At 54.2% G+C, this 13034-nt stretch overlaps 1 protein-coding gene across 5 annotated transcripts in view; it reads left to right on the top strand.

Annotated features, from left to right (window-relative positions):
• The window catches only part of STIM1 (stromal interaction molecule 1), a 39765-nt gene extending 28876 nt beyond the window's left edge, over positions 1-10889 (top strand). Inside the window, exons 8-13 of one of the 5 annotated variants that reach the window (XM_044303871.1) lie at positions 1065-1232; positions 1317-1417; positions 1503-1738; positions 1873-1953; positions 2451-2787; positions 9935-10889. In XM_044303871.1, coding sequence (XP_044159806.1) covers positions 1065-1232; positions 1317-1417; positions 1503-1738; positions 1873-1953; positions 2451-2787; positions 9935-10424 — 1413 coding nt within the window. In that variant the 3' untranslated portion in view covers positions 10425-10889. The remainder of the gene's footprint in view (positions 1-1064; positions 1233-1316; positions 1418-1502; positions 1739-1872; positions 1954-2450; positions 2788-9934) is intronic. The other 4 variants (XM_044303881.1, XM_044303897.1, XM_044303889.1 and 1 more) reach the window with 4 other exon arrangements.
• Positions 10890-13034: the final 2145 nt, after the last annotated feature.

The raw sequence follows: 13034 nt of genomic DNA, 5'->3' as shown, positions 1-13034 counted from the left end.
TTATCAGTGTTCAGGGTGCATTACCTGTATTACTAGTGCCCCCGCACCCCTGTATTATCAGTGTTCAGGGTGCATTACCTGTATTACTAGTGCCCAGGGCCGCACCCCTGTATTATCAGTGTTCAGGGTACATTACCTGTATTACTAGTGCCCAGGGCTGCACCCCTGTATTATCAGTGTTCAGGGTACATTACCTGTATTACTAGTGCCCAGGGCCGCACCCCTGTATTATCAGTGTTCAGGGTGCATTACCTGTATTACTAGTGCCCAGGACCGCACCCCTGTATTATCAGTGTTCAGGGTACATTACCTGTATTACTAGTGCCCAGGGCTGCACCCCTGTATTATCAGTGTTCAGGGTACATTACCTGTATTACTAGTGCCCAGGGCCGCACCCCTGTATTATCAGTGTTCAGGGTACATTACCTGTATTACTAGTGCCCAGGGCCGCACCCCTGTATTATCAGTGTTCAGGGTGCATTACCTATATTACTAGTGCCCAGGGCCGCACCCCTGTATTATCAGTGTTCAGGGTACATTACCTGTATTACTAGTGCCCAGGGCCGCACCCCTGTATTATCAGTGTTCAGGGTACATTACCTGTATTACTAGTGCCCAGGGCCGCACCCCTGTATTATCAGTGTTCAGGGTACATTACCTGTATTACTAGTGCCCAGGGCCGCACCCCTGTATTATCAGTGTTCAGGGTACATTACCTGTATTACTAGTGCCCAGGACCGCACCCCTGTATTATCAGTGTTCAGGGTGCATTACCTGTATTACTAGTGCCCCTGCACCCCTGTATTGTCACAGTGTTCAGGGTGCATTACCTGTATTACTAGTGCCCAGGGCCGCACCCCTATATTATCAGTGTTCAGGGTGCATTACCTGTATTACTAGTGCCCCTGCACCCCTGTATTGTCACAGTGTTCAGGGTGCATTACCTGTATTACTAGTGCCCAGGGCCGCACCCCTATATTATCAGTGTTCAGGGTGCATTACCTGTATCACTAGTGGTGCCCCACGCCGTGGCCCCCGGCTTGACTCGTCTGTCCCCCCCGCAGGTGCGCATGGCTCTGAGGAACGCGGAGAAGGAGCTGGAGTCTCACAGTAATTGGTCGGCCCCGGAGGCCTTACAGAAGTGGCTGCAGCTGACCCACGAGGTGGAGGTCACGTACTACAACATCAAGAAGCAGAGCGCGGAGAAGCAGCTGATGCTGGCCAAGGAAGGGGTGCGGATCTCGGGAGCGTTCCCTGTGCGGCCGCCGCTGCTGCCCTCTCCGTCTCATTCACCACATCGTGTGCTTTCCTTCCAGGCAGAGAAGATTAAGAAGAAGAGGAACACGTTATTCGGGACCTTCCACGTGGCGCACTCCTCCTCGCTGGATGACGTGGACCATAAGATCCTGTCTGCAAAGTAAGTGCGTTATAAAGGAGCCCTCCGCTCGCACTGCCCCCCCGTGTCATGTTCCGTGGCTGATCTGTCCTGTCCCCCTCCCCAGGCAGGCCCTCAGTGAGGTGACCGCAGCGCTACGAGAGCGCTTGCACCGCTGGCACCAGATTGAGATGCTCTGCGGTTTCCAGATTGTCAATAACCCGGGTCTGCATTCCCTGATGACGTCCTTAAACATGGACCCGGTTCTGATGGGCGGGGCCCGGCCTGCACCCACCCACTTTATCATGAGTGACGACCTGGATGACCTAGATGAGGAGATCATCTCTCCGATCAGCATGCAGTGTAAGTGTCCTGGCGGGGGGTGACGCTCAGTGGATGATGGGTGTTATGCCCGGGCTACACCGCTGCCGAGGTGGCCCTTCCGGGGGGCGGCCTCTGATCTCCCTCACTGAACATTTCTCTCCCGGTTGAGACAGACGCCGCCTGGCTCATGGGACGCCGGTACAGCGAGCGCCCGTCCACCTGCTCCGAGGATTCCGCCCTCTGGAAGTTTTCTGGTTTGGTCCATGTATCTGTACTATAACCCATCACCTTCCTGCTGCCACCGTGCACCGGGGCATCTAACCGCTGGCACAGCGGCGTCAGGAGGCTCGGGGGGGTGGTACACCTAAGACCCTGGTCACACCTGTCCAATATGTATCACTCCCATCATCCGTGACCCCAAGAGCTCCGTCTGACAGCCCACATCGCACACAATAGATCACTCTCATCATCCCTGGCCATTTCACACAGCGGGTCACCCCCATCATCCCCGATCCCATGGGAGCTCTTTCGGACCAGTACTCGCCCCATTGTCCTGGAGGGGCCCCGGAGGAGACGTCACGTCCTCTGCTTTCACGGATCTTCAAGACTAATGTTGTCTGTGGCGTCATGTGGCGGCATGTTCACTCACCCCACTGCTGTGCATGCTGGGAAGGTCTGGGAGTCACTGACGATACTGGTTTGTACTGGGGCACAGTCTCTGCTGACATCGTGTTGTCTCTTCTCTCCTCAGCGCCCTCGCTCCGCCACCGGCACACGGACTCGCCGCTCTCCACGCTGGGATCGCAGAGGTTGGTAGAAGGTCACGTGGTCGGCCAGTCTGAGGCCAGCCCCCCGGTCATGTACCGGCCCAGCAAAGTGTCGCTCCACCGTATGCGCAGCCTTTCTCACGGACAGTCCTTCAGCTCCGAGCATCATCCTCCCGGCTCCTCCGGCACCACCGCCTGCCCCCCTCCCCCACCGCACGCCCTGCCCGTCTATTTCCACCAGTCCACCACCTACTACCTGCAGATGGACTCTCTGCCCGACCTGCCCCCGCCAGACCTCACCTCCGGGACACCGTGCGTTGGGTAGAGCCGCATGGGCGTGCTGTGACGTGTGCGCTGCCTGGTTACTAACACCCGCCTGCACTGTGACTGCATGCTCCCCTCCCCCGTCAGTACAGCCGCCACAGGAGGGGGGGAACTAACGACCCCCGTGCCATGTGAAAGAACTAAAACATTAGGGAAAGTATGTGGACCCCCCGCGGCCCCCCAACGTGTTCATTGTCTAGAAACAGAGCTCCACCCTGAACATCGGTTATACTCCAGTCACATCCAGAGCTGCAGTCACAGACCTGCTATTACATCATATACTCCAGTCACATCCAGAGCTGCAGTCAGACCTGCTATTACATCCAGAGCTGCAGTCACAGACCTGCTATTACATATGATATACTCCAGTCACATCCAGAGCTGCAGTTACAGACCTGCTATTACATATGATATACTCCAGTCACATCCAGAGCTGCAGTTACAGACCTGCTATTACATATGATATACTCCAGTCACATCCAGAGCTGCAGTCACAGACCTGCTATTACATCATATGCTCCAGTCACATCCAGAGCTGCAGTCACAAACCTGCTTTACATCATATGCTCCAGTCACATCCAGAGCTGCAGTCTCAAACCTGCTATTACATCATATGCTCCAGTCACATCCAGAGCTGAAGTCACAGACCTGCTATTGCATATCGTATACTCCAGTCACATCCAGAGCTGCAGTCAGACCTGCTATTACATCATATGCTCCAGTCACATCCAGAGCTGCAGTCACAGACCTGCTTTACATCATATGCTCCAGTCACATCCAGAGCTGCAGTCACAGACCTGCTATTACATATTCTATACTCCAGTCACATCCAGAGCTGCAGTCACAGACCTGCTATTAGATACTCCAGTCACAGACCTGCTATTAGATACTCCAGTCACATCCAGAGCGGCAGTCACAGACCTGCTATTAGATACTCCAGTCACATCCAGAGCTGCAGTCACAGACCTGCTATTAGATACTCCAGTCCCATCCAGAGCTGCATTCACAGACCTGCCATTACATCATATACTGCAGTCACAGACCTGCCATTACATTGTATACTCCAGTCACATCCACAGCTGCAGTCACAGACCTGCTATTGCATCGTATTCTCCAGTCACATCCAGAGCTGCAGTCACAGACCTGCTATTATATACTTCAGTCACATCCAGAGCTGCAGTCACAGACCTGCTATTACATATTATATACTCCAGTCACATCCAGAGCTGCAGTCACAGACCTGCTATTAGATACTCCAGTCACATCCAGAGCTGCAGTCACAGACCTGCTATTAGATACTCCAGTCACATCCAGAGCGGCAGTCACAGACCTGCTATTAGATACTCCAGTCACATCCAGAGCTGCAGTCACAGACCTGCTATTATATACTTCAGTCCCATCCAGAGCTGCATTCACAGACCTGCCATTACATCATATACTGCAGTCACAGACCTGCCATTACATTGTATACTCCAGTCACATCCACAGCTGCAGTCACAGACCTGCTATTGCATCGTATTCTCCAGTCACATCCAGAGCTGCAGTCACAGACCTGCTATTATATACTTCAGTCACATCCAGAGCTGCAGTCACAGACCTGCTATTACATATTATATACTCCAGTCACATCCAGAGCTGCAGTCACAGACCTGCTATTAGATACTCCAGTCACATCCAGAGCTGCAGTCACAGACCTGCTATTAGATACTCCAGTCACATCCAGAGCTGCAGTCACAGACCTGCTATTATATACTTCAGTCACATCCAGAGCTGCAGTCACAGACCTGCTATTATATACTTGTCACATTCAGAGCTGCAGTCACAGACCTGCTATTACATATTATATACTCCAGTCACATCCAGAGCTGCAGTCACAGACCTGCTATTAGATACTCCAGTCACATCCAGAGCTGCAGTCACAGACCTGCTATTAGATACTCCAGTCACATCCAGAGCTGCAGTCACAGACCTGCTATTATATACTTCAGTCACATCCAGAGCTGCAGTCACAGACCTGCTATTATATACTTGTCACATTCAGAGCTGCAGTCACAGACCTGCTATTACATATTATATACTCCAGTCACATCCACAGCTGCAGTCACAGACCTGCTATTAGATACTCCAGTCCCATCCAGAGCTGCATTCACAGACCTGCCATTACATCATATACTGCAGTCACAGACCTGCCATTACATTGTATACTCCAGTCACATCCACAGCTGCAGTCACAGACCTGCTATTGCATCGTATACTCCAGTCACATCCACAGCTGCAGTCACACACCTGCTATTACATATTATATACTCCAGTCACATACAAGGCTGCAGTCCCAATCCTGCAAGTCCACAACAGCAGTCACATATAAGGCTGCAGTCACAGTCCTGCTTAAGTATCATATTTTACTCCAATCCAATATAGAGCTGCAGTCCCAATCCTATTACATAGTATACTCCAGTCCCATCTAGAGCTGCACTGACAATAGTACTATTCATGATATCTTGTACTCCAGTCACATCCAGTGCTGCAGTTCAATCATATAGTCTCTATTCACCTCCAATGCCTCAGTCACAGTTCTGGGGGCTGCAGCTTGGCATTCATCAGCGCGGCGTTGACGCGTTTCAAGCTGTTTGCTCGGTGCAGATACTGAACCAGCAGAAAGATCTAACGGGAAACAATTAGAATGTTAAATGCAGCTTTGAGTGTGACTGGAGTATAAGACCTAACAGCTGAATTGTGACTGAAGCTCTGGGTGAGATTACAGTATTAGAGATGATGTAAATGCAGAATACTGACTGCAGCTCTGGATGTGGCTGGAGTGTAAGACATGATGTAATAGCAGAATTGAGGTTGCAGCTCTGGATGTGGCTGGAGTTACTCCGTATTAGATGGGGGCTGTGTATATTACAACCCGTCCTGCTTATTCTGCTGCAGCGTCTAATGGGTTAAGGTCGGGTGACCCAGTGAGGAGGTGACACGGGGGTCAGCTCTGCACAATCCAGCGCTTGCTGAATTTTTGACATTTTAGTACATAAAAGGCAATGGCTGCCGGACGGGAGCGCTGCCGCGGACACCTGCGCGTTCCAGACTAAACATAGTCACAAGTCGTCGTCTGGGAGGATGAACGGCAGTAATTTGTAGAATCCCTCACAATCTGCTGGAGGCGCTCCTCCTGCGCAGCGCCCGCACCCTCTATAATACTGCAGGGGGGGACCCTCAGCTTTATGGCCTCTTACAGACACTTGGCGCAGCGCCCGCACCCTCTATAATACTGCAGGGGGGACCCTCAGCTTTATGGCCTCTTACAGACACTTGGCGGAGCGCCCGCACCCTCTATAATACTGCAGGGGGGGGGGGGGGGGGACCCTCAGCTTTATGGCCTCTTACAGACACTTGGCGCAGCGCCCGCACCCTCTATAATACTGCAGGGGGGGCCCTCAGCTTTATGGCCTCTTACAGACACTTGGCGCAGCGCCCGCACCCTCTATAATACTGCAGGGGGGACCCTCAGCTTTATGGCCTCTTACAGACACTTGGCGGAGCGCTCGCACCCTCTATAATACTGCAGGGGGGGACCCTCAGCTTTATGGCCTCTTACAGACACTTGGCGGAGCGCCCGCACCCTCTATAATACTGCAGGGGACCCTCAGCTTTATGGCCTCTTACAGACACTTGGCGCAGCGCCCGCACCCTCTATAATACTGCAGGGGACCCTCAGCTTTATGGCCTCTTACAGACACTTGGCGCAGCACCCGCACCCTCTGTAATACTGCAGGGGGGGACCCTCAGCTTTATGGCCTCTTACAGACACTTGGCGCAGCGCCCGCACCCTCTATAATACTGCAGGGGACCCTCAGCTTTATGGCCTCTTACAGACACTTGGCGCAGCGCCCGCACCCTCTGTAATACTGCGGGGGGGACCCTCAGCTTTATGGCCTCTTACAGACACTTGGCGGAGCGCCCGCACCCTCTATAATACTGCAGGGAGGATCCTCAGCTTTATGGCCTCTTACAGACACTTGGCGCAGCGCCCGCACCCTCTATAATACTGCAGGGGGGACCCTCAGCTTTATGGCCTCTTACAGACACTTGGCGGAGCACCAGCACCCTCTTTAATACTGCAGGGGGGACCCTCAGCTTTATGGCCTCTTACAGACACTTGTCGGAGCGCCCGCACCCTCTATAATACTGCAGGGGACCCTCAGCTTTATGGCCTCTTACAGACACTTGGCGCAGCGCCCGCACCCTCTATAATACTGCAGGGGGGACCCTCAGCTTTATGGCCTCTTACAGACACTTGGGGAGCGCCCGCACCCTCTAACACTGCAGGGGGGACCCTCAGCTTTATGGCCTCTTACAGACACTTGGCGCAGCGCCCGCACCCTCTATAATACTGCAGGGGGGACCCTCAGCTTTATGGCCTCTTACAGACACTTGGCGGAGCGCCCGCACCCTCTATAATACTGCAGGGGGGACCCTCAGCTTTATGGCCTCTTACACACACTTGGCGGAGCGCCCGCACCCTCTATAATACTGCAGGGGGACCCTCAGCTTTATGGCCTCTTACAGACACTTGGCGGAGCGCCCGCACCCTCTATAATACTGCAAGGGGGGGGGGGACCCTCAGCTTTATGGCCTCTTACAGACACTTGGCGCAGCGCCCGCACCCTCTATAATACTGCAGGGGGGACCCTCAGCTTTATGGCCTCTTACAGACACTTGGCGGAGCGCCCGCACCCTCTATAATACTGCAAGGGGGGGGGGGACCCTCAGCTTTATGGCCTCTTACAGACACTTGGCGGAGCGCCCGCACCCTCTATAATACTGCAGGGGACCCTCAGCTTTATGGCCTCTTACAGACACTTGGCGGAGCGCCCGCACCCTCTATAATACTGCAGGGGGGGGACCCTCAGCTTTATGGCCTCTTACAGACACTTGGCGGAGCGCCCGCACCCTCTAATACTGCAGGGGGGGACCCTCAGCTTTATGGCCTCTTACAGACACTTGGCGCAGCGCCCGCACCCTCTATAATACTGCAGGGGACCCTCAGCTTTATGGCCTCTTACAGACACTTGGCGGAGCGCCCACACCCTCTATAATACTGCAGGGGACCCTCAGCTTTATGGCCTCTTACAGACACTTGGCGCAGCACCCGCACCCTCTGTAATACTGCAGGGGGGGACCCTCAGCTTTATGGCCTCTTACAGACACTTGGCGGAGCGCCCGCACCCTCTATAATACTGCAGGGGACCCTCAGCTTTATGGCCTCTTACAGACACTTGGCGGAGCGCCCACACCCTCTATAATACTGCAGGGGACCCTCAGCTTTATGGCCTCTTACAGACACTTGGCGCAGCGCCCGCACCCTCTATAATCCTGCAGGGGACCCTCAGCTTTATGGCCTCTTACAGACACTTGGCGGAGCGCCCGCACCCTCTATAATACTGCAGGGGACCCTCAGCTTTATGGCCTCTTACAGACACTTGGCGGAGCGCCCGCACCCTCTATAATACTGCAGGGGGGACCCTCAGCTTTATAGCCTCTTACAGACACTTGGCGGAGCGCCCGCACCCTCTATAATACTGCAGGGGGGACCCTCAGCTTTATGGCCTCTTACAGACACTTGGCGGAGCGCCCGCACCCTCTATAATACTGCAGGGGGGGCCCTCAGCTTTATGACCTCTTACAGACACTTGGCGCAGCGCCCGCACCCTCTATAATACTGCAGGGGGACCCTCAGCTTTATGGCCTCTTACAGACAGTTGGCGGAGCGCCCGCACCCTCTATAATACTGCAGGGGGGGGGGACCCTCAGCTTTATGGCCTCTTACAGACACTTGGCGGAGCGCCCGCACCCTCTATAATACTGCAGGGGGGACCCTCAGCTTTATGGCCTCATACAGACACTTGGCGGAGCGCCCGCACCCTCTATAATACTGCAGGGGGGGGACCCTCAGCTTTATGGCCTCTTACAGACACTTGGCGCAGCGCCCGCACCCTCTATAATACTGCAGGGGGGGGGACCCTCAGCTTTATGGCCTCTTACAGACACTTGGCGGAGCGCCTGCACCCTCTGTAATACTGCGGGGGGGGACCCTCAGCTTTATGGCCTCTTACAGACACTTGGCGGAGCGCTCGCACCCTCTATAATACTGCAGGGGGGGGGGACCCCTCAGCTTTATGGCCTCTTACAGACACTTGGCGGAGCGCCCGCACCCTCTATAATACTGCAGGGGACCCTCAGCTTTATGGCCTCTTACAGACACTTGGCGGAGCGCCCGCACCCTCTGTAATACTGCAGGGAGGATCCTCAGCTTTATGGCCTCTTACAGACACTTGGCGGAGCGCCCGCACCCTCTATAATACTGCGGGGGGGACCCTCTGCTTTATGGCTTCTTACAGACACTTGGCGGAGCGTCCGCACCCTCTGTAATACCGCGGGGGGGACCCTCAGCTTTATGGCCTCTTACAGACACTTGGCGGAGCGCCCGCACCCTCTATAATACTGCAGAGGGGACCCTCAGCTTTATGGCCTCTTACAGACACTTGGCGGAGCGCCCGCACCCTCTATAATACTGCAGGGGACCCTCAGCTTTATGGCCTCTTACAGACACTTGGCGGAGCGCCCGCACCCTCTATAATACTGCGGGAGGGACCCTCAGCTTTATGGCCTCTTACAGACACTTGGCGCAGCGCCCGCACCCTCTATAATACTGCAGGGAGGATCCTCAGCTTTATGGCCTCTTACAGACACTTGGCGGAGCGCCCGCACCCTCTATAATACTGCAGGGGGGACCCTCAGCTTTATGGCCTCTTACAGACACTTGGCGGAGCGCCCGCACCCTCTATAATACTGCAGGGGGACCCTCAGCTTTATGGCTTCTTACAGACACTTGGCGGAGCGCCCGCACCCTCTGTAATACCGCGGGGGGGACCCTCAGCTTTATGGCCTCTTACAGACACTTGGCGGAGCGCCCGCACCTTCTATAATACTGCGGGGGGGACCCTCAGCTTTATGGCCTCTTACAGACACTTGCTGTATATATGTGTTTGGTGTGTACTGACATTACTGTGAAACCTCGCGCCTCATTACAGCGCCTCCCCCGCTACGTGTTCTGATGGTCTCCTCTATCCTTCTTTCTTAGGGAGTTGAGTCGTTCAGATTCGGATTCTTCCATCCCGTACATGGGTGATTCTCGTTTTGGAAAGATCCCCAAATCCTCGCTGTCTCAGCGAACCCTGGAAGAGCTGCCGTCCAGTAGCCAGACCCCCAACGGTGGGAACCGCCAGCTGGAACAGTCCAGCTCCGCGGGGGTCCTCCAGAGACTTTCCGACAGCCCCCAGCTGGAGAAGCTCAGTGAGAAGTCCTTCACCCTAGGAGAGATCAGCACGGGCGGGATGGGACAGCACCATTCCGACTCTTCCCGATCCCACAGCCCGAGCTCCACCGATGCCGACACCCCGTCCCCTGGCACCGAGGCCAAGCACAACCACTCCAAGAGCACGCGGATCCCACAGCTGGCCGCCAAGAAGAACCAGGGAGACGAGGACAGCGGGTCTACGGGCGAGGACAACGACCCCAACTCCGGCAAGAAGAAGCTGACGCTCAGTCTCTTTAAGAAGCCAAAGAAATAGAGACTTGGTGTGGTCTGCGAGAGCGAAGGAAGATGGCGGGTGCAGAGAGGAGCGCTGTCACCCCCTCATTACATGCAGGACAGAGGAGGCTGCGAGGTGGGAGCCAGGACCGGATGCTTCTCCCACTCCTCCCCCCGGAGCAGACCTTGCACGTAGCGTCCGTGGTGGGGGGGGCCGGAGGGCACAGGCTGCTCATCCTCGTGTATTTCGGGGCTGATCGCACTCGCCCCCCTTTGCCTCTCCCGCTTTGCTATGCATGGCTTTCGGGAACCTTTCCTCCCTTTGCCACTGAAAAAAACTGATAACCCCCTGAGGAGGGTGTAGGTAGGTTTTTACTTGGGTGTAGGTGGTGAGTTTTATTTGGCGGGGGATGTTTGTATGACGTTTTCTTCTGTATTCTTTGCTTCTGATGGGCATGCCGAAAAAACAACACAATAAAATATATATATATAGAAAAAACTGAAAGTTATTTATTAACCCTGGTGGTCGAAGCTAGCGTAGAGCCTGGCCCTCACACAGCTGAAGGTTCGTTACAATGAATCAGACAGTCCTCTGCAAGCTACACCCAGCAGCAGCTCTCCCCCCTGCACTGTTACAGTGTCACTAACCCTCAGCTCTTAGAAGTATGATGTCAGGGTTGGTTTTCAGTTTCTAATAGAACATGTTTGACACCAGAGCCGGCAAGCAGAGATCTTCAGAAGTTGCTTATTATAGCACAATACCTTCCATCTGGTCGGGGGGACCGCCATGGGTGTTACGTGCACCCCTGGAATGAGCAATAGCCTGCATGTACTGTGCTGGTGGGGCCCCACGGACGAGGCATTGGTCCCAATGACCCTGTAGTTTAGGGATTATTCTGTACATGAGGAGCAGCAGGTCATGGATGGACATCGGACCCATTGAGAAGTCATGGATGGACATCGGACCCATTGAGAAGTCATGGATGGACATCGGACCCATTGAGAAGTCATGGATGGACATCGGACCCATTGAGAAGTCATGGATGGACATCGGACCCATTGAGAAGTCATGGATGGACATCGGACCCATTGAGAAGTCATGGATGGACATCGGACCCATTGAGAAGTCATGGATGGACATCGGACCCATTGAGAAGTCATGGATGGACATCGGACCCATTGAGAAGTCATGGATGGACATCGGACCCATTGAGAAGTCATGGATGGACATCGGACCCATTGAGAAGTCATGGATGGACATCGGACCCATTGAGAAGTCATGGATGGACATCGGACCCATTGAGAAGTCATGGATGGACATCGGACCCATTGAGAAGTCATGGATGGACATCGGACCCATTGAGAAGTCATGGATGGACATCGGACCCATTGAGAAGTCATGGATGGACATCGGACCCATTGAGAAGTGTCAGTCTGCTGCACCTACAGCTAGAAGGAAGCTCGTGTAGACTTGAGAGCCATCCAGTCATGCAGAGGGTATACTCATTGTAGTGTAGACCCCCACAGTTCCTATAGACACTCCTCCAATGTTCAGTTAATCGGGAACCATGACTGATGACCAGCTGCTAGTATGGAGACCACACAGACATGGTGGCCCATGTCCCCACAGTGCAGGGTTCTGGACACTGCAGGAGAAGCAGTACCTTCTGAGGGTCTAACACTGCGTCTTCAATGTCAGGGGGTGACCAGAAAACCTGCAGAGCACCACTGCTCACCCCCCGGTGCCTCCAGGAACTCTGGAAGATGCCGATCTCTACAGAGAAGGAGCTTCAGCCGCCACCATTACTTCTTACAAAGGTTTTAATCCCGCTGTGTAATACATCCATGACAGGACCCGCATCTGCTCGCGGCCAAACACGGAACAGCAGACTTTATCCCTGTCCGGTGTTTGGAGGAAACTGGGCCCAACACCGGTCCGGACGAGAGCCTGTAGAGCGGACACGTTCACAGTCACGGTGTTGCAGAAGTGATGGCGCCCTGGATGTGAGCCTCTTACAGCCGACTCTCGGTGCATTCCGAAGACCAGATGAATTTTATAGTCGGCAAAACATACGTGTAACGTCCGCGTTGCATCAGTTTCCTATTCTTTTGTGGGGCTGCGGCATGGACATACAGATGCGGCCTGTACACGGGGGGCTGCCTGCATTTTATTTATTTTTTTGCAAAAATGAATAGGTTCACATCCGATCCACAAAATGCAGATGGGATGTGACCCTATCTGTTTAGGACCCAGACTGTATATCCAGGATGATTGTTGAACGCTGCAGTATTCCCGCAGTTACCGGTCAGCGCTTGTCCATGGTCTCCAGCGGAGCCGTCTGAGGTTGTCGTTACCTTGTAACCAGCGTCCATTTCTTATATAGAGGTAAGTCCCTTGCACAACAAGGATTTGTGAGGTCCAGATGCGTCCATCACTGGAGATGCTGCTGGTTGGACACCGGACCCTTCATCAGTGGAGCAGCCCTGGAGCACAGCGTTCATCTACCAGGGCTCCACCATGACCTTCATCCAGAGCTGATGGGACCAGACAGCAGGTGTTACTGCAGGAAGCTCCTGTAACACCTCCTGGCACGTGGCGCCATCATCGATATCAGGCAGGTGACTGAGAAGTGAGGTATTTATGGGGTCC

Source organism: Bufo gargarizans, chromosome 1 (genome assembly GCF_014858855.1).
Source record: "Bufo gargarizans isolate SCDJY-AF-19 chromosome 1, ASM1485885v1, whole genome shotgun sequence".
Taxonomy (NCBI): domain Eukaryota; kingdom Metazoa; phylum Chordata; class Amphibia; order Anura; family Bufonidae; genus Bufo; species Bufo gargarizans.
The sequence above is the reverse complement of the archived record's forward strand: the minus strand, read 5'-3'. Positions and strand labels throughout refer to the sequence as shown.